This window comes from Pituophis catenifer, unplaced genomic scaffold (genome assembly GCF_029215685.1).
Source record: "Pituophis catenifer annectens isolate HBS135680 unplaced genomic scaffold, rPitCat1.0.hap2 SCAF_1, whole genome shotgun sequence".
NCBI classification, from domain to species: Eukaryota; Metazoa; Chordata; class Lepidosauria; order Squamata; family Colubridae; genus Pituophis; species Pituophis catenifer.
The window spans coordinates 215112979-215137492 of NW_027256881.1; the positions used below are offsets into that span (position 1 = coordinate 215112979).

General features: G+C 36.4%; 1 protein-coding gene across 1 annotated transcript in view; it reads left to right on the plus strand.

Moving 5' to 3' along the window:
- VWDE (von Willebrand factor D and EGF domains) overlaps nt 1–24514 on the plus strand; it is a 194995-nt gene that overhangs the window by 90822 nt on the left and 79659 nt on the right. Inside the window, exons 17-21 of the mRNA XM_070934354.1 lie at nt 3396–3646; nt 5054–5273; nt 11220–11357; nt 14845–14997; nt 17227–17391. Of these exons, the coding sequence (XP_070790455.1) occupies nt 3396–3646; nt 5054–5273; nt 11220–11357; nt 14845–14997; nt 17227–17391 (927 nt within the window). The remainder of the gene's footprint in view (nt 1–3395; nt 3647–5053; nt 5274–11219; nt 11358–14844; nt 14998–17226; nt 17392–24514) is intronic.

The following is a 24514-nucleotide window of genomic DNA, read 5'->3' on the forward strand; positions in this document are numbered from 1 at the left end:
GAAATTGGATTGCATGGAAATAATTGGAACATTCATGTTCATATTGATTAATATACAAAAAAGATAGTTATATAACTAATTGATTTATATTAAAATGTTGAATTTGTATTAAACAACTGTATTACATAATTACATAATTAACCAATGTGAGGATGGATATAAAAATAGATGACAATGGGAAGGGGTATAATATAGAATAGAAGGGAAAAATTGAATTTGATTAAGATTAGAGATGAAGATGAAGGGTAATATTGGTTTTTTACAAAAATAGATGAGGAATAAATATGGCAAAAAGGAAATATAGAAATTGTAAATGTAATAGAAATGACTAAACACTGTTTAAATTTGTGAACCAGCCAAATATTCTGTTCAAAGAAAATACATTGTATGTTTGTATGTGTGTTTCTAATTATTGCTATTTATTCATATTTGTTCTCTTTTATTCTTTAAAGTTTAACAATTCATTCTTTATCTTAATATCTTTATATTTGTTTGGGGTTGGCTTTCTTCCCTTTCATCTTTTTTATTGTACAGCAATCTTTCTCCTCAAACCTACCACCTCTCTTTTCTTTCCTTCTTATTTTCTCTTCCTCCCCCTCTTCTTCTCCTGCCTACTTCCTCTTCCTTTCTCCTTCTCCTCCTCTCTTCCTCCCTGTCTTACCCTCACTCCTATTCTAATTTCCCTTCCCTTCCTTCATCCCTCTCTATTGCTGTATCCTTTTATGCATATGGACTACTCAGAGGGCTGAAAAAGTTATTTTTGAGTGGTCCTCACACTTTTGACCAGTCCTCAAACTTACGACATTCCTCACATTTTACATTTTTGCCCTATCTTGTCACCATGGTGAAGAGAAGCAGTTGTGAAATGAGTGACATGGTTGTTAAGAATACTGCACGGGCATAAATGTGAGGATGGTCATAAGTGTGAGGATCAGTCAAAAGTGTGAGGACCTGTCAGAAATGACTTTTTTCAGCCCTCTGGTTAGTCCTTTTGTGCATATGGACTACTCAGAGGGCTGAAAAAGTGATTTTTGACTGGTCCTCGCACTTTTGACCAGTCCTCAAACTTACGACTGTCCTCACATTTTACGTTTTTTGCCCTATCTTATCACCATGGTGAAGAGAAGCAGTTGTGAAATGAGTGACATGGTTGTTAAGAATGTTGCACGGGCATAAATGTGAGGATGGTCATAAGTGTGAGGACCAGTCAAAAGTGCGAGGACCTGTCAGAAATGACTTTTTTCAGCCCTCTGAGTAGTCCCTATACATATAGCCATGGCCACCCGGTCACATGACCAGCTAGCTACACCCACCCAGTCACATGACCTCCAAGCCACGCCCACAAAATAAGCCACACCCACAATGGTGTCCCTCTTTACTAATGTTAAAATCTGATCACCTTAAGCTTGACAGATAGGAAAATGTTGGGCTACATTCCCTGTTCCAATGGGAAAATGCAATCTCTACCTCCAACCCTGGGGAGGGGAAGAGGGAGAAAGGGGCTGATCCTGGTGACTGATTGATATGACCTTGTTCTCAAAATTCTAAAGGTAAACAAAGGTCCACCTGTAATAAAAGTGTGTTAGCTACAGTTTGGTAGTGGATAAGCAGCAGAATCGGGCATGTATTATCAAAACATGGTTGAACAAGGTCAGCAATGTGGCCTTGATAGAAATTTGCTCTTTTAAGTCCTTCGTCACTCTCAGTGCCAGGATCAGGGATGAGCAGGGCCTGGATGAGCAAGGCCTGGAGGGAAAGCACCTATACTTCCTTTATGTTGGATGGCTGCTTTTGGAGTAGCAAATACCTTTACGGGAAGGTGATTGCCGCTAAAGTAGTTATGGTTATTTTGCATAACACTTTGTTGAAAAAAGTTGCTCAGTTACATGAAAATATTGCCCCTTTATTGGTAGAGTCCATGGTGGGTGACTTGCCATGTTAACTGAAATCCTTTTTAGCTTCATCAGAATCTGATGAAGTAAACACGACCATTACTAACATGTTCTATCTCACTTGTTGGTTAAGCATGTGCATATTATCAGAAGGGCATGGTTGGCTCAAGATGGTCAATGTTTCATCTTGAGAGAGGATGTTTCCTGCAGCTCCAGTGCACCCCATTGCTCAGAGACTTTCTTTAAATTTAGCTGTATGGGTTCCTGGAGGCTGTGAGGACAGCATGCTCATCTGAAATCCTTGTAAAATCGAGTTGCTGGGTGGCAGAGAGAGGTTTGGTTTTGGTTTTACTTCTTGATGGATTTTTTTTCCTCTAAAACACCTGATCTTTGACAGTTGACCATAATATATAAAATCAACATCCACCACTGATCACAAGTACCACTTCAAAAACCACATAATATAGTAATGTTCATTAATTAAAGGTAAAGGTAAAGGTTCCCTCACACATATGTGCTAGTTGTTCTTGACTCTAGGGGGGTGCTCATCTCCGTTTCAAAGCTGAAGAGCCAGCACTGTCCGAAGATGTCTCCGTGGTCATGTGGATGGCATGACTAAATGCCAAAGGTGCACGGAACGCTGTTACCTTCCCACCAAAGGTGGTCCCTCTTTTTCTACTTGCATTTTTTAAGTGCTTTCGAACTGCTAGGTTGGCAGAAGCTGAGACAAGTAACGGGAGCTCACCCGTTACGCAGCACTAGGGATTCAAACCACTGAACTGCCGACTTTTCGATCGACAAGCTCAGCATCTTAGCCACTGAGCCACCTCATCCCTATAATTAATTCATCAATTAATTATAAGTAAATTGAAGGTTTTTTCCAACTCAGCAAACTGTTAATTTATTTTCAGGATAGATAATTTTGATTTTTTTTTAAAAAAATTATTCACACGGTGCATTTCCAGCAGAAAAGCACAACATAAAATGTACAGTACATTTAAACTCACTGAAGTTCTTGTAGGATCCTGACTGTAGAACTGGCCTTCCATTTGTTGTATTTTAAACTGCAGTTTAACATTCACCACAGACACCACACTCAGATTCAGATGTTAATCGCTTTCTGCAATATGAAAATAAGATGAGAGGTTTTTCCCCCACCAGAAAAACCTGTTGATGCATTTCCCCTCTCTGCATCATATTAGATAATCACTTGAGGGGCTCATTTCAACTCTGATTTTTTAAAGGTTTTGCTGATTAGAAAAGGGAGAGAGAATGAGGGGAAAAAATACAGCTTTTCTGAAGAAAAGCTCACTAGCCGTAAATACATTAATTTTATCAGATGTGTTTAACCCCTTAAGTATAGATGATTTTCCTCCAAATTACTAGCTCCAATTGTTAAATTGCTTGTCATTTGCAATAAAATGTTTACAGTTTTTCTTAAATAAAACAGTATTTTTTATTAACACCCCTCTAATTTTGACTGGTTTTTTATGTTTAATTTAGACAACCTGCCACCTGTGTTTCTGGCCCCATCCAATCAGCTTCTAACGTTTGAAGGGGAAACTTTTGTTTATCAGCTGCAAGCAGTAGATCCTGAGAGATCAGCCCTGCTTTTTACTCTAGAAGCTGGCCCTCCGGAAGTCTCCCTCTCTCCTGCTGGCCTTCTCATCTGGCAGGTCCATTCTGGAGAAGAGAAGAGTTTTGAATTCACGGTATCTGACGAATGCAATGCACAAAGCAGGCATTCAGTGCAGGTAGGAAGATCTTAACAATCCTTCAAAAACTAGTTTGTAGGTTCTTGGGTACTCCAATAATAGTTAATAATGTGTTATTGTCTTTAAGAAGCTAAGACTTCAGCTATTTTCAAGTGAGTGAACATTATCATTCATGACAGTAATGATGAATTAATCTAATGAACATTCTGGAGAAAGTGAATCCCATATATTCAATGAATCAGAAAGGGATCCGTATTGATTGCTGTCTGAAAGACCACTTTTTTGCCAAATTGGTTAATGGTTCATTAATCTGCTTGAAAACTTGTTGTGTGCATGTGGATCTTTGAAGAAAAACACATCATGACATAAAGGACCAGGTTTTAGCCATAAAGGGAAAATTATAATTCATTTGCAACAATATTTTTAATAGCATATCTCCCCCCCCATACCATTATTCGGTAACCTTGGTTTCTTGGCCATGCTTTCCTGCTTTGTCTTTACAGCAAGCTGTTCTATTAATTTTGCAGTAGCATTTGCTAATAATGCAAATGCACAAGAGGAAGAAACTTACAGCTAAAAGAGGCCGGCTAACATGGATAATTGTTAAGGGAATTGTATAAAATAAATGTTAACTCAGGTCACTAGATATAAAATTTATGCAGAACCTGGAGGTATTAGCAACAAAGCCCCTAGGAGTTAGATTCATTGAGCAGTCAAGACCAATCTATACATTATGCTAAGTAACCAGTTGCTTTTAAGAATGGAAAATAAGAGCCTTGATGGTACAGTGGTCTAAGCACCCTGTTATTAACACAGCTGCCTGCAATTACTGCTGGTTCAAATCTCTCCAAGGCTCAAGGCTGACTCAGCCTTCCATCCTTTCTAAGGTAGGTGAAATGAGGACCCAGTTTGTGGGGGCAATAAGCTGACTTTGTATAAATATACAAAAGTATGAAGGCTATTGCTTAACGCATTGTAAGCCGCCCTGAGTCTCCGGAGAAGGGCGGCATATAAATCAAATAAAAAAAAAATGCAAATTTGGTCCTTTTTCCTTTGTGATGTTCAGTGATATCTTTATATCATGATGCTTCATGTTTATTGACTCTTAACCACCAATGATAGAAGGGAGGGGGATGTAGAACATTATAACATTAGAAGATTGTTAAAAGTTCTGTTAGATATTAGAAAAGAAAAAGATGAATGAACACTTTTAGTTTTCAAGTGGCAGCTATGCATTTATCATGTGCTTGTGTTTTTGTTTCTCATTATCATCTATGAATATTGGAAATTCTTCTAGTATCTTTCAGGGAATAAATTGTTACTGTTATATTTTGAGCCACAAATCATTTTTACCTATATCATTACATAGGAACTTCAGTAAGTAGCCTTATTGTATGTAAAGTAATAAATTCATGCTTAAATACAAGACATTGTTGCCTTTTGTAGATTTCAGTGAAGCCTTGCGGCTGTTTGAATGGTGGAACTTGCATCACCAACATTAACTTCCCTCCTGGTATTGGGGAATATCTGTGTAGGTGTCCCAGTCAATTTGAAGGGGACCGTTGCCAAAACAGCCATAATCATTGCAAATCAAATCCATGTGGTATTGGTTCTTGTACTGGTGGACTAGACAGCTACAAGTGCAAATGTCCAGCAGGTTGGAAAGGTGAGTTGTGTCCATAATCTCCTCTTTTCATGTTTAATTTTGACACAATTAGATTATAAATGTATTCAAAATAAAATTTGAGAATTGTTTTATTATGGTAGAAATATTGCTTTGATAAAATCATTGACCCCCTAGCCAAAAAAAGTTTTTTTTTTATTTCAAGGCAAGCATTTGACAGCAGCTGTTTGTAAATGGAAGACTAAAAATGATAAGATGATGTTATTTCAAGAGAGAAAAAGAAAAAGTTCACCAATCAATATAAGTCACAGTATGGTGCATTTGATTTTAGGTTAATGTGTTTTCTGAATCCAACTACTGTATTTTGCAAACTATTGTTTATGGTTTAAAACTGTATAAATCTATCTGACCTATCTATCTATATATGGATGGATATTTCTATCCATCCATCCTGTTCATTAAATCCAATTCTTCGCTAAACACTAGAACTTTCATCTTCCATAGTATTCTATACAGTAGAACAATGTTAATTCATACCCAGTATCTTCATTTGTCTTCAGAATGTGTTTAGGATAAGTAGAAATACGGACAACCAAAATGTCAGGGTAATGATTTAAGAGCTGACCAGCTGCTACAATGATATAATACTGGGAGTGAGTCAGCAAGGTTTTTGGGCTGATATCACTTTAAGAGCCTGTGATAAGAAGAGGCCCTGTTGGGGCATGTGTGTCTCTCTTTCCATGTGTGTTTCCATGCTGTAATTGCTGATTGCTGTTTGTTTGAGGTCTGACTAAAGTACATGTGTGTATATATTCTTTGTAGATAAAACCACTATTTAAATGCAAACTTCTGTTTACTGTATTTGCTCCTGGGTTGTCTCACATAGTCACACTGTGCGCACTCTGACACAAGAGCTCTTATGATCTTTTGGAGGAGAAAAACTAAAGTAATAACATGGTACTGAAATTGGGGTTATGTTGGGTGCCAGGTTACAGACCAGACACAAGACTGATGATGTAATAGAATGGTTATCAAAGATCTATGGTTGGTAACAGTACATTGGCACAATATTTTTCCTGTTTTGCTTCTACAAGCCAGGTACCACCTAATTCACAAATCTAAAAGCAGTTAGTTCAAGTCAAAGTATAATGAAAATCAAATCCTGTGAGATTGTGTGAAGCTCTTCACTGCAGTATTTTTAAAAAACGTCACTATTTCCCCATAAACTTAAATTTAAGCAATTGTTTTCTGACATTTTCATTGGATGCTAGTTTGCTAATTTTGTTTTCTTTATCCACATGAACATAGTGATAAGATATTGCCTGCTAAGAAAAAGAAAGACACCTGCTTCAATTACTCTCCTTTTTCTAGTTCATTTAAATAAAATATTCATTGTTTCAGCAGCTGCTTCCTGAGCTGAAAATAGCAAACATGAGGAAAATGGGGGGGGGAATAAAGAAATGATTGAAAGGCATTCCTATTTCATTCAGTATTTTAATAGCAGGTGAAAAATTATATGCAAGTGTAGCTGAAAACCAGCTGAGAGGTAGATGATTTTACTCCAGGGCAGATTCTGTTACAGCAATAAAGCTTCTTGAAGTAGTGTTTGTCTCAATTCCCCAGAAAACCATCAATAATCTAATGAGCAGGTAACACTGCACTGCTCAAGTGACAAGACCATTATGGCATCACATCTTTACAAATGATAGCAAACAGATAGTAGTAACAAAACACTTGCTCTTCAGAGATCACGTTAAATATCATCCCTCGAGAAGCTCGTTACTAAAAATGTAGAAAGCACTGTTGTGCATGCAAAACTACCACTGCATTCTAAATCCCATTTTGCTGTCACTGACAGGATGATAGTAATTACAGATGTGCACAGGGAGAACAAGGAGAAGGCAGAGATTAAAAAATGAGCATGAGCGATGGAAATGTCTACACAGAGTGCAGGCCCAGAGTGCATTTTTTTGTGGTTTAAACTTCCATAAACAGGTTCTCCTGTTGGGACCTCATTCCAAATCTATTTTTGAATATTCAAAGTATTTAGTGCATATGTTTGCTATCGGTCCTTAGTAGCAGTAGCAAAACACAAATACACATGTAAAGCATAAGCTTCAGAGTGAACCATGTTTATCAAAACATTTCTTCACTTTGTGAAAAGCACACACAATTTATTGCATTGCTTCAGTGGTATATGTTGATTGAGAAAACATTGGTGACCAAAAGAGCAAGTGCATTTTCACAGCTAGGAAGAGAAATGTGCCTATTGCCAAAGAACACTAATTTTAGATCAGCTAGTCATAGACAATTAGTGACTAGTTGTCATTATTTACTTGCATCAAATCTGAAAATGTGTTAACATAAACAGTTGGATATATGTTCCAGAAAAAGGAATGGACAGATAACAGATAAGTATCCTGGAGATATATCTCATTTTGGATTTTTTTTTAATGAAACTATCACATGGGACAATAAAGAGAATCCCTGCTAAGACTGTGGTTTGTTTTTTGACCTATACTACATATGTAAATGATCTTCCTATGATTAACTTTTCTGTAGCCAGAGTGTTTCATTTTTATTACTGACTATCTGTATCAATGGTATGTTTGGAAGGGCTGGGAACCAAAAATGAGGATGGATTAATTCAACATTTAATAATAATAATAATAATAATAATAATAATAATAATAATAATAATAATAATAATAATAATAATAATAATAATAATAATAATAATAATAATAATAATTTAATATCTATACCGCCCTTCTCCCGAAGGACTCAGGGCGGTGTACAGCCAATTTAAAAACACAAGACACAACAATAATTAAAAATTAAAATAATTAAATAGATTTGGCCGATTTAAAACCCCAAAAATTAAAATTAAAATTAAGATCTTCTCTTCAACACTCAGGACCACTATAATCATATGTACCAAGAATCTTGCACATTTTTACAGTTTTCTACCTAGTAGTACAGTACACACACTGATTTTTAGCTACCCAGTTGTTTTTCAGAAAATGGTGCTGGCATCCTTGTTATTTTTTCCTATTGTTATAAATATTTTGGATTCCTCAACTAAGTCTTAAAATTAGAACCATGATATTAATGAGTTCTATGCTATTCACATTTTCCTATACTGAACTGTCTGTTTCAGTACTTGTTATAGCATATCTGCATTTCATAATCCTGTTTCCTAAAGACCCTAAAATCAGGTACTTGTGTATTTTGGGGGTTTTAACTTGTTTCTCTGAATCAAGCATTTCTTCATACATGCTTCAGGGTTAAATAGAGGTATTCTTATTCATATGACCTGGCTTGCTATTATTTCCTGCTCTTCCTAGTAAAGCTCAGTAACCTTTTGGTGATTTTTATATATTCTTGCCTTCTGAGAACATTATTAAAACTTCCTTTTGCATTAAAAGCCTGAAGTTCTTTGACTTATCTTTTAGCAAAAAAAAATAAAAAAAAATAAAAATTGTGGGAGATAATAGATAAAATTGAAGAGATTCTTTTAGTACTAGGTTAAAGCCATTCATTGTTCCTAAGATTTTTACTCATCAAAGATTGGGGGGGGATTCCTTTTTCGTTTAATGAAATTAGACATATAAAAAAGTGGATATCTCAATAAATCTTTCTCTTCAAATATTTTCTACTCAGAAATATTCTACATTCCACGTAGTCCAAGAACAAAGCAGTCCTTTCCACTATATACATGCTGTTTTTCCTAATATTTACCTACAACTTAGAATATGGCCTATGCTGTTCATTAGTTGTTTGTTTATGTTGTTTCTGTTTATTGGACTTCTATACCGCCCTTCTCCCGAAGGACTCAGGGTGGTGTACAGCCATATTAAAACACATATAGATTTACAAAATTTAAAAACAATTTAAAATCAAATATATAAAATTTGGCCCACAGATTAAAAACTAACATACACTCATTATAAAATTCATATTAGGCCAGCCCGGCTTGTTGGAACAAATGGGTCTTCAGGGCATGGCGAAAGGTACGCAGGTCGGGGATCATATGAACCTCTAGGGGCAGCTCATTCCAGAGGGCTGGTGCCCCCACAGAGAAGGCTTTCCCTTCTCTGTTTAATGTTTATCATGGGAAAAGTGCACACTGCAGTTGATATTTTGACTGAGTCTCCACTGGACTTGAAAATATAATATACAATAGTCTGTCTTGAGAGACTTGGCTCAGTAGAAAATATTTGATGGACTCAGAAAGATATTTTCATATTCCTTCCTTTTAATTATCTCACTGTTCCTCACTGAAAAAGCAATCTGTTCAGAAATTGTTCAGAGTGAGCTGAATTTTTTCTGCCATATAACGGTAGTGTTTATTTATTAGTCATATTTCTATGCTGCCCAATCTCTGAGGACTCTGGGCGGCTTACACCAAAGACAGTATACTAAATAGCATATTGCTCCCAACAATCTGGGTCCTCATTTTATCTACCTCGGAAGGATGGAAGGCTGAGTCAACCTTGAGCCGGAGAGATTTGATCCGCTGATCTGCTGAACTAGCAGTCAGCTGAAGTAGCTGCAGTACTGCACTCTAACCACTGTGCCACCTCGGCTCTTGTGTGTTTTAAAATAAAGGGAAATGAAAATAGAATATCCCCATAGTTTTTATATAATTCTGAGAACTGATAGAAGGAGAACAATAATTAACCTCCTCTGCTTGTAAGAATCAATGGCTTTCAAACAGTGGAATACATATTAAATTTAACATTGAAAATAATGATAATTATAAGAAATATAATTGTCATAAACACATTCCAGTTGCCAAGTGCCTGAATTTATATCATGCGGGCCGGAGTGGGTGTGGTTTCATATGCTGCCTGCATCCTGCAGATGGGGCTTTGCTTGTTTGCACGGCCCATTTCTGGCATGTTGTGGACCGGTCCATGGACCAGGGTTTGGGGACCCCTGCAGTAAAACACTCTACATGGGAGTAAAATCTGCCAGGGACCTTCCCTGCCATGGTGCTTGCCTTATTCTCTCCCGCACTCCCCAAGTTAGGTTAGTTCCATCCCTGTTAATGTTTAGGAAGAGCATTGAGACCTGGTTATGTCATCTATTTGGGGAGGAGAGGTCACAAAGAACCGGAAATATTTTAAGATAGGTCCCTTATTATATCTAATATGTGGTTGCTTTACTTTTCTCTGCCTTCAGACATAAAATACTTTATACTGTACTACTTTATAGTGTAGAGTACTTAAACTCTACAGTATAAATTTTCTTTAAAAGTTATTTATATGCTCTGTTCAAACTCTCTCTGTTTAGGTTGATATGGAGTGATTGCTTTAGGAGAATAGTTTCATATAACTGTCTCCTAAGATAACAGTTTCACATTTCAATTATTCTTTAATTTTTACTAATTATATTTTTATAATTACTATTTTATAATGATTTTTTATATTGTGGTTTTACTTTATTTGTTATATGCAGCCCTAAGTCTGGTGAGATGGGCAGCTATCTTTTTTAACGAAGGAAGAAACAAATAAACTGCTTTCTGTCTTTCTTACAAGTGATGGATCTGTAGTTCATACATTGTTTTGTACAGCTTCCATCGTGGAAAGCTTTGTCAGCTGTTTCTTTCTTTCAATCAAACTGATATTAAAACCTGAGGACTAATTTGTAGCCCACAATTACATAATTCCCAGTAGTATTTTTGGCACAAATGTTCATATACTTGGAGGGGTGATAATCAAACATGGTTTTAGGAGTATATTAGTTTTATTTGAGTGGCTAACATTCACAGTTTTACATTTGGGGAAGCAGTACACTAGTGGCACTAGACATCTGCAACATCAGGTGACTCTGTTGGGGGGCTTTCAATGACAAATGACCAACATCTTCCCCAACTCTACTTCTGGGAAGTCTGCCTAATGTGTATGAAGATTTAAGCAAACGATTAAACAGCAGTAGCAACATATTTCTATTTATTAACCTAAGCTTTATTTTTTGCCACAGGGCATACTTGTCAAGAGGATATAAATGAATGTGAAGCAAATTCTTGTTTTCCTGATGTCTCTTGCATAAATACAGTAGGGTCTTTTGAATGTGGCAGCTGCCCTATTGGGATGGAAGGTGATGGTAGAAATTGCAAGTGTGAGTATTTTGTTACTGATGTTACAGTAATTAAGGAAACAATTGTAACCGGCTCAACCCCAAAATAAATTTTGTGAGTCAAAATAATGCAATATTTGTGTCCTTGTTCAAATATATACATGGATTATCTCTGATATATTCAACTGTATCTAGAAAAAGAAAGGGATGGTTTTTTTCAATGGAAATTTTCTGAATAAGAAAAGTATATAATATAATTTGAACTGAATTGAAAATAAGATAAATGCTGGACTAGCATTAATCGAAGCATATTCTGAATGTGCATGTGTGTTCATTTGTCTTATTTGCACAGGATACGCATAAATAAGGTAGGTCATATGGCATGATAACCAGACACTTTGCCCAACATGTGTTTTGCTTATGAATATCCACATATTTTTTATGTTTGTAGCACAAAAATTGTAATGCTGCTATCCTGATAAGTTGTCTAAACAATAGAGATTTTCAGTATGCTGTATTCTATATCAAGTAATACTGTCCACTTTTATACTATATGATTATGCATACAAAGAAAATTCAATGCCTTCACTCAGGGGCATGAGAAAATGTAGACATGCCAAATAAGTAGCGATTTACTAAATCTAACATTCATTTGCAGTCTCCTCTGGTCATCCTGATCCTAAGATGGGAACTTATCAAAACACAAGGAAGACAGAAAGGCTAAGACCTAGTCTCTATGTAGAAGTCTGTTAGTAGGACATTGATGTAGTCCAATATTATTTAGCTAGTTAACTTAAACTTTGGTAATGATGCTTTGATATTATCCTTCCCTCTTTTATTAAAATATATTTCTGAATACATTGTCTAAGTTTTCCTCTAGAGTCTTTCAAAGTCTTTCCAAACTTTAAACGTGATTGTTTTACGTTATCCTTGTTTTTAATTGTTGCTTCTTCTCTTAAATACAAGTTTATTATTTCTTCAGTAAACCAATAAAAGTTGTTAAACAACTTTAAGAGATGAACAGCACTTTCTAGATTAACCCCATCCTCAAGGAAAAAAATGCCCAGAGAATCCCAAGCTAGTGTTACAGAGGAAGTTCAATAAATCGTTTACTTCATTATGCATAAAATAATTTATGAATGCTCCTGAGGATGTAACCGCCTGCCTCCCTGGTTTTTCTGTTCATGTATACCTGACTATTAACCTTCAGTGTGCAAAACAATTAAATTAACTATCCAAGAGCATTCCTCCTCCACCTCCTCCTCCTCCTCTTTTTTGTTCATTATACAAACAACAGGTTATGTATGGAAACAAAAGCAATGGCTTAAAGCTGAAAAATCCTAGAAAACATGAACAGTCTGTTGTAATATTGATTCAGTCTTCCCTTGGTTTACAGTTTTACCTTATAGAAACTATTTTCTAGTCTTTGCCTTGTTTCAGGACATTTGTGGCTGCCTTGAAGTGTTTCTGGTGTTCTTGTGTGAATTAATTCTGTTAAGCGTGACTGGAGAAAGGAAGATTCAATTCATGCCTAAGTAAAATCCTGCCCTTAACTGAAATGTGGTTGTTTATTTGTACACTCTCAGGATTTTAAAATGCTTCATCTGATACCGCAGTTGTACACCACTCATTTAAATTACCTTACAGAAGTAATGAAAGTGGTTATTGGTTGCAAAATTCTTTTTTCATAGCAAAGGTTCAGTGACATTGGGAAAGAAAGAAAAAGTTACTGCTCTGAAATATGATGCCTCTGTATATCTGGCTTAAAGTTGGGAAAAGATCCTCTTATGCTTAACCAACTAATCGATCAATCAACTCACTTTGATTTAAACAATGGTTCATCCCTTTATGCAAACCAGGTTCCACTATGTACTATATAGCAGGCTAGAAAGTCATGAAGCAGGAAAAGTAGAAAGGTTCCCAATCCACGTCTATGCTCTATCTGACATATCCAATGCTATACTCTCATTTTTGCACTAGGAACTTAAAGAGACCATATTGTCCGTTGTTTCTTAAGTCAGAGATAGGCAATGTAGAATTTATGGGCCCAGGACTTACTGTCCACCAGACCTGTTTCATCTGATTATTTGAAAAGACTCTTTTTAAAATGAAAGATATTAAAAGAAAGTAGCCAAATTTCATAGCAAAGGACCAGTAGCATCATATTTATTTATTGGAATGTCTTGTGAATCTTCACCAAATTCTAGATTCTAGACAGCATCTGAAAGACTAACCTGCCTTTAGTGACTCCCCATGTCCGTGAATAGTAGCCATGTTGTTCATTAGCAAATTCCCATGAAAACTCTGCATCTACCACAAAATCTCACAATTCTAAATGTGTTCCAAAGATTAACATAACCCTGTACTTGGTGGCAGCAGTCTTAAATAAAGATAATCAACTTTTCATCAGTCAAAGACTGCAGAATATGAATGCAACACAACACTGAAATATATACACTTCAGTAGCAAAGGGTTCCAAAGCAGTGATATTAGAAGAGAATGTGGAGTTGTGTTCTGTTGCTAGAAAATAGGCAGTGGGCTATAAAATCAGCATTTCCCACCCAAGAAATTGATTTGATTTAGCACAGTGGCATCAGAATTACATTTCTTTGTTCATCAGATCTTTGTTCAAACAGATTTTTCTGTTATAATTGGTACTTCATTCTGATCTGAATTTTCCTGAGGATGGGATTAATCTAAAAACTGCTCTTCAACTCATAAAGTTGTGTAACAACTTGTATGATTTAGTGAAGAAATAACAATCACATCGTGCCGGAAAGGAGCGGGGGGGGCTATTGAAATTCTTTTGCCTATGTAAGATATATTATGTAAACTATATACAGTGAATCTCCTCTTCCTCCTCTCTCTATAAGGGTTCTTGAAAACTTTTACTAATTCGAAGACAGAGTGCCACCATGACTGACTGTTTCTTCCATTTGACTTAAAATATTCACACATACCTTTCCAATAAAGCTAGCCAGTAGCTAATTGCTTTGAAACATGGCTCCAAGTGGAACATTCATTCTGTAACTTACTGGAGGAAATTAATATTTTAAATGGTCCCTGATGGACAATTTAGTTGATTTACTTCTTTGAGCACTTCAAGCCATGGTATCCAAAGTACTCTTCTTGAGCCAGCTGCTGCCTAGAGTTGGTGTGGCATAGTTTGGCAATTGTCCATGAGTAGGCAGATGGAGTCAAGCCAGCATGATTTTCTTTTAGAATTGGTCAAGCGGATATGTTACTCATTGCTCCAGCTGTACACCTGCCGCTATTCTATAAGCCATTTGAATTGTCTACCTCTACTTCTGGATCCTCTACTATATCTGGATGTTAAATGAGATCCTGTTCTAATGAAATCCCAGATGTTAACTCATTCAATCTGTTTGATTCCACACTTGTCTTGGGGGGTGAGGGGAATAAATAACCTGGAGGATAACATGATATGATGTTAGCATTCGCCTCCGTCAATAATCACAGCAAAAACAAATGCCGTGCCTTTTTTCACCTCCACTCTCTATCCTTGCAGCTGAAGACTTTGCTGACAGAATAGAAGCTTTCATTACTAATCATCATAATATCAAAGGTGAATGGAAAACAAGTGAAAATAAACAGCTTGAGAAAGGCCAAGAAGCAAGGACTTTGTCGGCAATTAAGTATGTTAATACCAGCAAGGTCCATGGTAAGTATAGTCTAATTAGATGAGTGTCAAAGAGTTCTGCTCCAAGCTGTCAGCTCTTATGTGAAACTATTTTCCTAAGCAGTCACTGCATATCAACCTAAACAGAGAGAGTTTGAACACAGCACAAAGATAACTTTTAAAAAAGTTTGTATAATGGATAGAGCAGACAGTGGGAATGCAGACAGTCAGTTGTGGCCACGGTTCTTAAAACGTTCTTTGAGAAGATGCAATGTTGATGCTATGCGATGAATAGATTCCTGCCTGGCTCAGGTCCACTTCGCATGTGCCCATCTTGTTAGATTGATTATATCTATTAATTAACAAAATATAAAATATTCAGAATAGAACTTGATTAGGAAAAAGAAATTGCACTAGACTCCCATTGTCAATGGTTTGGGTTTTTGCCTTAGCCTTTGGTTTGGAGTCATAAGTACCTTTCCTTTCTTCTTTGGAATCATAAATAGCACTCTTCTGGGTTTAAACAAAGTCACTTATTGCAGTATCTTGTTTCTAACTATGAAATCTTTAGAGAACCTTCAAGCAAAGCAACATCATTTTCCCATTCTTTCTTCCCAGAAAGTTGTCTGTTTGAAAACAGTTGTATGTGAGACCATGTATATCAGTGGTGGGTTTCAAAATTTTTTACTATGGGTTCTGTGGGCATGGCTTGGTGGGCGTAACAGGGAAAAGATACTGTAAAATCTCCATTCCCTCCCCACTCCAGGGGAAGGTTACTACAAAATCCCCATTTCCTCCTGATTAGCTGGGACTTGGGAGTCAGAGAATAGATGGGGGCAGGGTCAGTCAGTATTTTTACTACTGGTTCTCCGAACTACTCAAAATTTCTGCTATTGGTTCTCCAGAACTGCTCAGAACCTGCTGAAACCCACCTCTGATGTATATCTTATGCTGGCTGGTTTTGCACATTGCACTAAGCAAATGTGCAACTTACTTGCTTTTTTATTGTATGAGCCCAATAATTCAGTTGGTAAGATATTTTATGGTTTAAGATGATCTATGAATCTGATCAGTTGTGGGCGTATTCATAATTGAACACAGTGTACGAACCAAGTAATTATCTGCAAATAATAAACCCCAAATGAATTCTTCTTTTTTGTAAATTAGTCACTGAAATGGAAAAAGTGGGAAAATAAATATCATTTTATCCTGACAGATTTTTTCCTCTGAATCACCAGTTGGATTCACACAATTACTAGGTCATGGTTTGGTTAACTTTGATTTAATTAATAAATCATATTTGGATAGTTTTGCATGACACTTAGCCATATCCTTTATTTATACATCATAAAGTCAGGGTTCAAACAACATATAAAGTAAAAGGTAAACAAATCATATTATGGGTTAATGGATTGTATGACCTGTTTCACAATATCTTCACCTTCTGGGCAGTGGTGGGATTCAAATAATTTAACAACCGGTTCTCTGCCCTAATGACCGGCTAGGTGGGCATGGCCATGGTGGGCATGGCCAGGGGGTGTGAAGCCTCCTGGGAGTAAAAATAGGCCATGGGGGGTTTACTGCACCCTCCCATGCCCCATTTTGGGCCTAGGAGGCCTCCCTGCACTTACCTGGGAGCCAAAATGCGGTGCGTGGGGACTCAGGGAGGGGTCAGCCAGCAATTTAACTACCAGTTCGCCCAAACAAACCTGAACCAGCTGAATCCCACCACTGCTTCTGGGTGATTCCACAGCCATATTGTAAGTAAGGTAAAAGCAGAGTGAGGGAGTTTAAAGGAGAAAATATCAGGCAAGAAGGGGTTGAGTTAGCATGACTTCCTCCACTCTTTCTTCTCTATTGCAAAACAACCTTTCCAGTAGATGCCTCACAAAGGAGAGGAGGAAGCCTCTGGGAATTCATTATATAATCCTGCAGAGAAATGTGTAGTTTGCCCCCTGATTAATGAAACTTCTCCACCTAGATGTTTCTAGCAGTGAAGAAAACTCAATTTCACCCCTGATAAATGCCACACACTTTTGAATTCCAAACTTTACAACATGTAATTAGAGGGCTAATAAATCTTGCCTTAATGAGAAACAGCTGGTTGGTATGTGGTGCCTTTAGGGTTTTCTTATACTTGGCACACAATTTGGGGGCCTCTAGCATTAATTATGTTTTGAAAGAATAAAAAGATCAGAAAGCCTTAGCCAGTGCTCATATTTGCTCCCTGGTTTATTTTTAAATTAGCAATGGTCTTGGATATTCCTTCAGGTCATGCAGGAGTCCTACCATCTCTTACTAACTGTGCTAATAGACCTTGTTTTCCTGGAGTGCTGTGTGTTGACCGCAAACCTCCAAAGACTGGATACTTCTGTGGCCGATGTCCAATAGGTCTATATGGGAATGGACGAATCTGCACAAAAGCATCTAGACCAGGTACCTTTCTTTCATTTTGGGTATCAGAGCTGCAGAACTGAACTAGATAATTGATTTGTCAACATATTTTAATGTGACATTGTAATCATTTCATTATATCAGGAAAAATATAAGGAAAACTATTTGTACTTCGTCAACTGTTTTGTATATAGCCCAGTACTACCTACCTATCTCAATACAACATTATTACCATTAATAATGATAGTAGAAGCACAAGGATTGACAAAACTAGGATTAAAATAATTCATACCTCCAGAAACTAGATCTTTGTTGTTCTTTGAAAAGATTGTGTGTGTGTGGGGGGGGGGGGGTCATATGGATTTTGGGGAGCAAAATATTCCACCAGGATGGGATAAGTGTTGTTTAAGCAAATGATTACTTACATTTTCCCATCAAAACTGGAACTCACAGTCCAGAATCAATGACCGCTTTTAAATGAGAAAAGACAATTGATTTTGTTTTAAGCCTTGTAGAAATACAGTGACTGTTGTTTTATATAGTCTGTAGGTTCCAAATTAGAAGGGTTCAAAAACTGCTACATCATGGTTGAAACAACTTGGGATTTGAAAACAGTTATATTTTGTTCAAGGAATACTGTCTGGAAATGAAGAAAAGTTGTTGTAGAGTTGAAGGGAAAACTTCAAGGGCATTGCGAGCAACTTCTCACTTGATGCAGAAATTAGAAAGCAAGAGTATCCGCAAATACACAAGTTCCTACCTTAATTCAATTATTATTGAATTAATAATTAATTCAATTATTGAATTCTTATTTACTATCAAAATGTTTCTCCTACTGTTCAACTAAAATCTATGCTTCTGTAAGAAATCTAAAGAAACATCTGGCTTTCAAATGTTACTAAATTCTCAGCCACCATGGGTAAAGTTGTTCAGCAATATCTGAAAAACTACAGATGCTGTACTCCTGCCTAAGGATATTCAATCTAGTCCTTCTAGAGCACAGGTATCAAACTTGCCACGTCACGTTGCCATCACGTGACGTTTCGTGATGTTTTTCCCATTCGTGGAGATGGGGTGGTTGTGACCTGAATATGATGCCTCCGGCCCCCGGGCCACCAGTTTGACACCCATGTGTAGAATCTAGATGAAACAACAAGGATACTGTTGGTATTTGATGGACCTATACAGTATTTCACATCCTCATAATTTGTATTCTTATTTGTTGATTATAAACCCACAGGATGAAAATCATAGCACAATGCATGCTTTGAGAATGAACTTGAAGTGCTTCCAATTTTAAGCAAAAAAAAAAAATCTTTCTAAAGCACCCCATCCTTTTTCAGTTTTCCAGAGAGTCTGAAGACATACGTGGCTGCATTAAATATAATGAGTTAAACAACTAGATCTGTTTTAAGCTTATGCAGAAACCTTTGGTCTGCTTTAATGAATTGCAAAGAAGTACAGAGCCAATGCAAGTGCTAAAGCTGTTCCTCCAAATTATTTTCAAAGCATGCAGAATGCTAGCAGACAACACACTTCTAGCTAACTTTTCCTAAAGCGTTTCAAATTGAAACCTTCACAGAAATACTCCATGCAGAATTGCAAGCATGAAGTAACTCATTTCTTTAAAATCCAAGGAAAAAACTGACTGCTTTTGACATTGTCAACCTTCCTTGCTGCTCATTTATACTTTTTCAGGCTATAACTATACCAATGTCACCCATGCATAAGTGAAGAAACAAATGGCAGAGAGCAACTTGTAATTAAAGCAGTCAACCTCTCAGTAGTATGTTGCATAAAGTCTGCCTTTAGGAGTTTCCAAACATCACATCTTTTACTAATCTTTGAATGTGGAAAATGAATAGAATGCTGAAGAGAAGTCTTCCTATAATTGTAGACTGGAGGAATCAAAATGAGTGAGCTGAAAGACAGAGCCAAACAATTTTGTTTCCCCAGCTTTTTTTTTTTTTTTAAATCCTTCTTCCCAGTTCCTGAAGGATAGACAGAATTTAGTCACCTTTCCTGTCAAGTTATGCCTAAAACAACTTCATCAAAGAGCCCTTAATTTATTTACTGAAAATTCAGGGGAAGGATTTATATAATTACTCAAGTTAGATTCCCTTCTCTCATTTCTTGCTATACAGTTTAATTATTTTGGAACGGCAACACTCACTCCTGCTGCTTCAGCGTGCATCAAGATTAATGTCATTTTGCCATATTAATTAAACTCTTGACAAAATGGAAAGTTAGGGCTTCAAAAAAAAACCCTGAGGCTCAGTGATTCTGTCAGTGTTTCTGAGGGATTTTTTCCCCCTTCAGAGATAAGATTATGACTCATACATACAGCCAGTAAAACAAATTGTTTGGATGGACACTCCTCTATAATGTATGATTTTCCCCTACAAATAGAAACATTTATCTGTTTAAGCAGAAAAAAAAAATCCATGAAGTCATTCCTCTTGTTATCATATACTATATGGAGTAAAGCTGCAACTGACAGAAAAATGTCACTAGCAGACATAAATACAATCATTTGGAACTACAATTTGCATTTCTTCTTTCTCCATGACAGGAGGCGAATGCAGATTTATGTATTATATAAATATTTATATCTTCCTTCTAGTGCTTATATACCATTCAGAACAGCTTACAATATTTAACATCAATTATAAAATGCATTCTAGAAATTGATGGAGCATCCCAGTTCATCTCAGTGTCATGGGATGGGGGGAATGCACATTGTGGTGTCATTGTGATTTGCACCAGATGCCTGTGTCTCCTCTATCTTACCTGGTTTATATCTCTGTTGATACTTTCAAGCAGTGTTTCAAAATCCGAACAAGGGGGTTTTTTGGTTGTGGAAATAAGAGGAATAATCTTCCATGCTGCATATGAAGATTAATGAGAACGCATCCTTAATCCCTGATATTTTTATATAGATAAAAATAGAGAGTAAAACAAATGATCACAAGGCACAATAAACAAAAAGTCAAGGCATCAAACATCTTTGTCAAACTGATTCTAAAGGACAACTTGAATCACTGTAATTTAGTATCCCCAAATCTGTCCTACACAAGTAGTCCTAAATAATGCCATATTTGATGCTATCAAAGGCTACACATAAATCAGTGTACCAACAAGAACATATTCTTTCTTATGTAGTTCTTCTTAAAGATCAGCAAAAAGGGCAACCAGGGATGTTTCCGAATATAAACTGGGTCTGAAGCCAGTATGGATACAGAGTTTGTATCATTTTTAGGGTCTTTGACGCTCTCTGAGCTTCATGGATTTCTTCAGATGTTTCTCCCAAAGGTGCTTTTTCAGGAGGCAACTGGACTTTCTTGTTTTTTCTTTGAAGACATTTCACTTCTCAGCCAAGAAGCTTCTTTAGCTCTGACAGGATAGTGGGGAATGGAAGGATCTATATTCCTCGCAGACAGCTGGCCATTTACATCCTTTTAGAGGGTCCTTGAAGCACTTGGAAGTTTATCTGTGTCCTCAGGGTTACCTGGGTAGTGCTCCTGGTTCCTGTAGTCTGCAAATTTTTCTCTGGAAATCCATTCCTACCCCCACACTTTTCAAAGGGTTTTCATCCCAAATTGTATAGCTAAAAGTCTGTAGAGATTCTCAGTCATCCAGGTTATGGTTGTCCCAAAGGTGCTTTTTCAGGAGGCAACTGGACTTTCTTGTTTTTTCTTTGAAGACATTTCACTTCTCAGCCAAGAAGCTTCTTTAGCTCTGACAGGATAGTGGGGAATGGAAGGATCTATATTCCTCGCAGACAGCTGGCCATTTACATCCTTTTAGAGGGTCCTTGAAGCACTTGGAAGTTTATCTGTGTCCTCAGGGTTACCTGGGTAGTGCTCCTGGTTCCTGTAGTCTGCAAATTTTTCTCTGGAAATCCATTCCTACCCCCACACTTTTCAAAGGGTTTTCATCCCAAATTGTATAGCTAAAAGTCTGTAGAGATTCTCAGTCATCCAGGTTATGGTTGTCCCAAAGGTGCTTTTTCAGGAGGCAACTGGACTTTCTTGTTGTTGTTTTCTTTTCTTTGAAGATGCTTCACTTCTCATCCAAGAAGCTTCTTCAGCTCTGATAGGATAGTGGGGAATGGAAGGATCGGATGACTGAAAATCTCTACAGACTTTTAGCTATACAATCTGGGATGAACACCCTTTGAATGGTGTGGGAACCGAACTGAAGAAGCTTCTTGGATGAGAAATGAAATATTTTCCAAGAAAAAAAAAAACCAATAAAGTCCAGTTGCCTTTTGGAAAAAGCATCTTTGGGACATTTCCTTAGTGTAGCTTCTTCAGTGAAATCTAGAATTAGCACCCAGCATCCTTGATCAGAAGCTCAAGCCTAGAAGACACATGGTGCATCATGTCTCTGGAGTGCTATAAATGCATTCTAGCTACCAGTGGGACATCTGGAACCTTCAGAAGTCAGAGCAGATAAAATAGTTATCATGCTGTAGATTCCATCCTGTGGTGGTCACTATTGCAGGGCACAAAATATGTGACTTGTCTGGTTTTTTTGTTTTTTTTTAATTTTAAAAACAAACTTTATTCAATATAAAAAGATAAAAAATTGTACAAAATGTTCTTAACTCTAAAGAAGAAAATGCAATTCTAAATTACATATTATTCTAAAACTAACAAACAGGATTATCTATCTATAATATTTAAACATGTAAATATATATATACATTAACCTTAATTTCTTAATGACGGTGTATATTTGTTACCTTTAATTTCTTACTGTATTTGACTTTAGTTTTTTTTCCATCATTTAATCCATTCATACCATCTGTCCCATATTTGGTAATACTGTGAGTCTTCCTTGTTGTTTAATTTTAAAGTTAATCTATCCATTTCTGCACATATAAATATCTTTTGGATATTGTCTGGGTTTAATAAGAGCCAAACTGTCACCTGTCCCATTTGCACTGCTGCCAGGAAATTAGTATGGGATGAGAGATTAACTCTTGGCATATACTACCCACATTCTTTGCTCGTCCCTTCCAGGAACATTTCCCTCCTCTCCCTGCTGCCAAAATGAGGCAGCACATAACAAATCAATCTAGAGTTCTCACTCAAAGCACAAATGACCAAGCTCAAATTATTCTATTTTAGACACATTATGCAAAGACCTAGGTCTCTGGAGAAGTCTATAATACTGGGAAAGATGAATGGAAACAGAAGAAGAGATGACTAGCAGCAAGGTGGAGGTGCAAAATTACAGTAGCAAATGGATATTAACTAGCAGTTGTTATGTGAACCTATATTCCCAGTGATACCTGATTCTGGGATGCTGCTGTGAACAAGATTTTGAGGCATATAGCATTGAATTATGTTCGGTTTCAGCTTTTAACATTTTATTTATTTATTTATTTATTTATTTATTTATTTATTTATTTATTTATTTTGTCAAACATGTACGAGATAACAGGAATAAGTATAAACATGGATATGAACACAGGAAATGGGTACGAATAAATGGAAACAGTAGGACAGGGACGGTAGGCACGTTGATGTGCTTATGCATGCCCCTTAGAAATGGGGAAAAGTCAACAGTAGACAGTTTAAGGTTAAAGTTGTTGGGATTTTGGGATGAAACCACAGAGTCAGATAGTGCATTCCAGGCATTGACTACTCTGTTGCTGGGTCGTATTTTCTGCAATCGAGTTTGGAGCGGTTTACCTTGAGTTTGTATCTATTGTGTGCTCATGTATTATTGCATTGACATGCAAATATTTCCAGAGAATGATCTAAACTACTGCCTGAGGCAACAATATTGTTAGGTATGCAAACAGCAATAAAGCTATAGATTGGGTATACTGGGATATTTTTCCTAGGTTTTTTTTTTTCCAGTGTGTAGAAAAGAGAGGACCTGTTTGTTTTAATTCTAAGTCACTATTTGCACTGAAGATAGTTAATTACTACATTCTGTGTATCAGTGATTGTGGCTAGAGTGGTCCTCATTTCTTTATGTGATTCCAAATTTATCACAGGTCATTGCAGGGATCATGTCAAGAGAAAAATAGCATTTGGCTTGTATGTGCAACTCCAAATTCGAACTTTATAAGAAAAGAGCACAAACACAAAGAGAAAATGCATCCCCTTTTAGTGATTTCTCCTTTCTGAAACTAGAATAAATCTAAACAAAATTATTTTGCTATCTTTTGAAATCAGAAAAATCTGAGTACTTTATTACACACTTAAGGACACTTCAGAGAAAGAAAGAAAGAAAGAAAGAAAGAAAGAAAGAAAGAAAGAAAGAAAGAAAGAAAGAAAGAAAGAAAGAAAGAAAGAAAGAAAGAAAGAAAGAAAGAAAGAAAGAAAGAAAGAAAGAAAGGAAGGAAGGAAGGAAGGAGGAAAGAAGGAAGGAAGGAAGGAAGGGTGGTGGTAATGATAGAAAAAACTTTTTCCATCTAAAATGCAAAATTTCAAATCCAGTACTATCTAGCAAATAATTCTGGAAAAATTGCCAGGAATCATCCTCACTTTCAGGTTAAATTTAATTTAACCCACTTAAAATTAATTTGCTTCCATCTAGGCAACAGCTACTAAAATCCAGATACTTAAGAAAAAGGAAGTAAAAAGAGCTAGAGAGGTTTTCTACAGAGTATTCAGTGACCCAGATATAAAACCCAAAGGTAGATAAGATGGGAAGAATATTTTAGATAATGGAAAAGATAAATTATTTCCAACCTAACTGATTCATACAGTCCATCAATATAGAATTCATTATGCTCTTCAGATCCAGATGATATATTAGCCAGTAAGGTAGCTCAGCAACACAAGACCTCTGATTTCTAAGTTATAAAACCATGAGGAAAAGGCCAATTTTATAGGCCTTGAATAATATTTACATTAAGTTGTAACTTCTGCAGCACATTATATCCATTTCCTAATAGCCTTGTTGGTTATTAGGTAAGATAATGTGTAAAAAAAAAAAATTGGCTAGCGTACAGGTAGTCCTTGACGTATGACTACAATTGAGCCCAAAATTTATGTTATTAAGTGACATGTTTGTTAAGTGAGTTTTGCCTCATTTTATGACCTTTCTTGCCTCAGATGTTAAGTGAATCACTGCAATTGATAAGTTAGTTTTTTATTTTTATTTTTTTTTATTTTTCAAATTTATATGCCGTCCTTCTCCT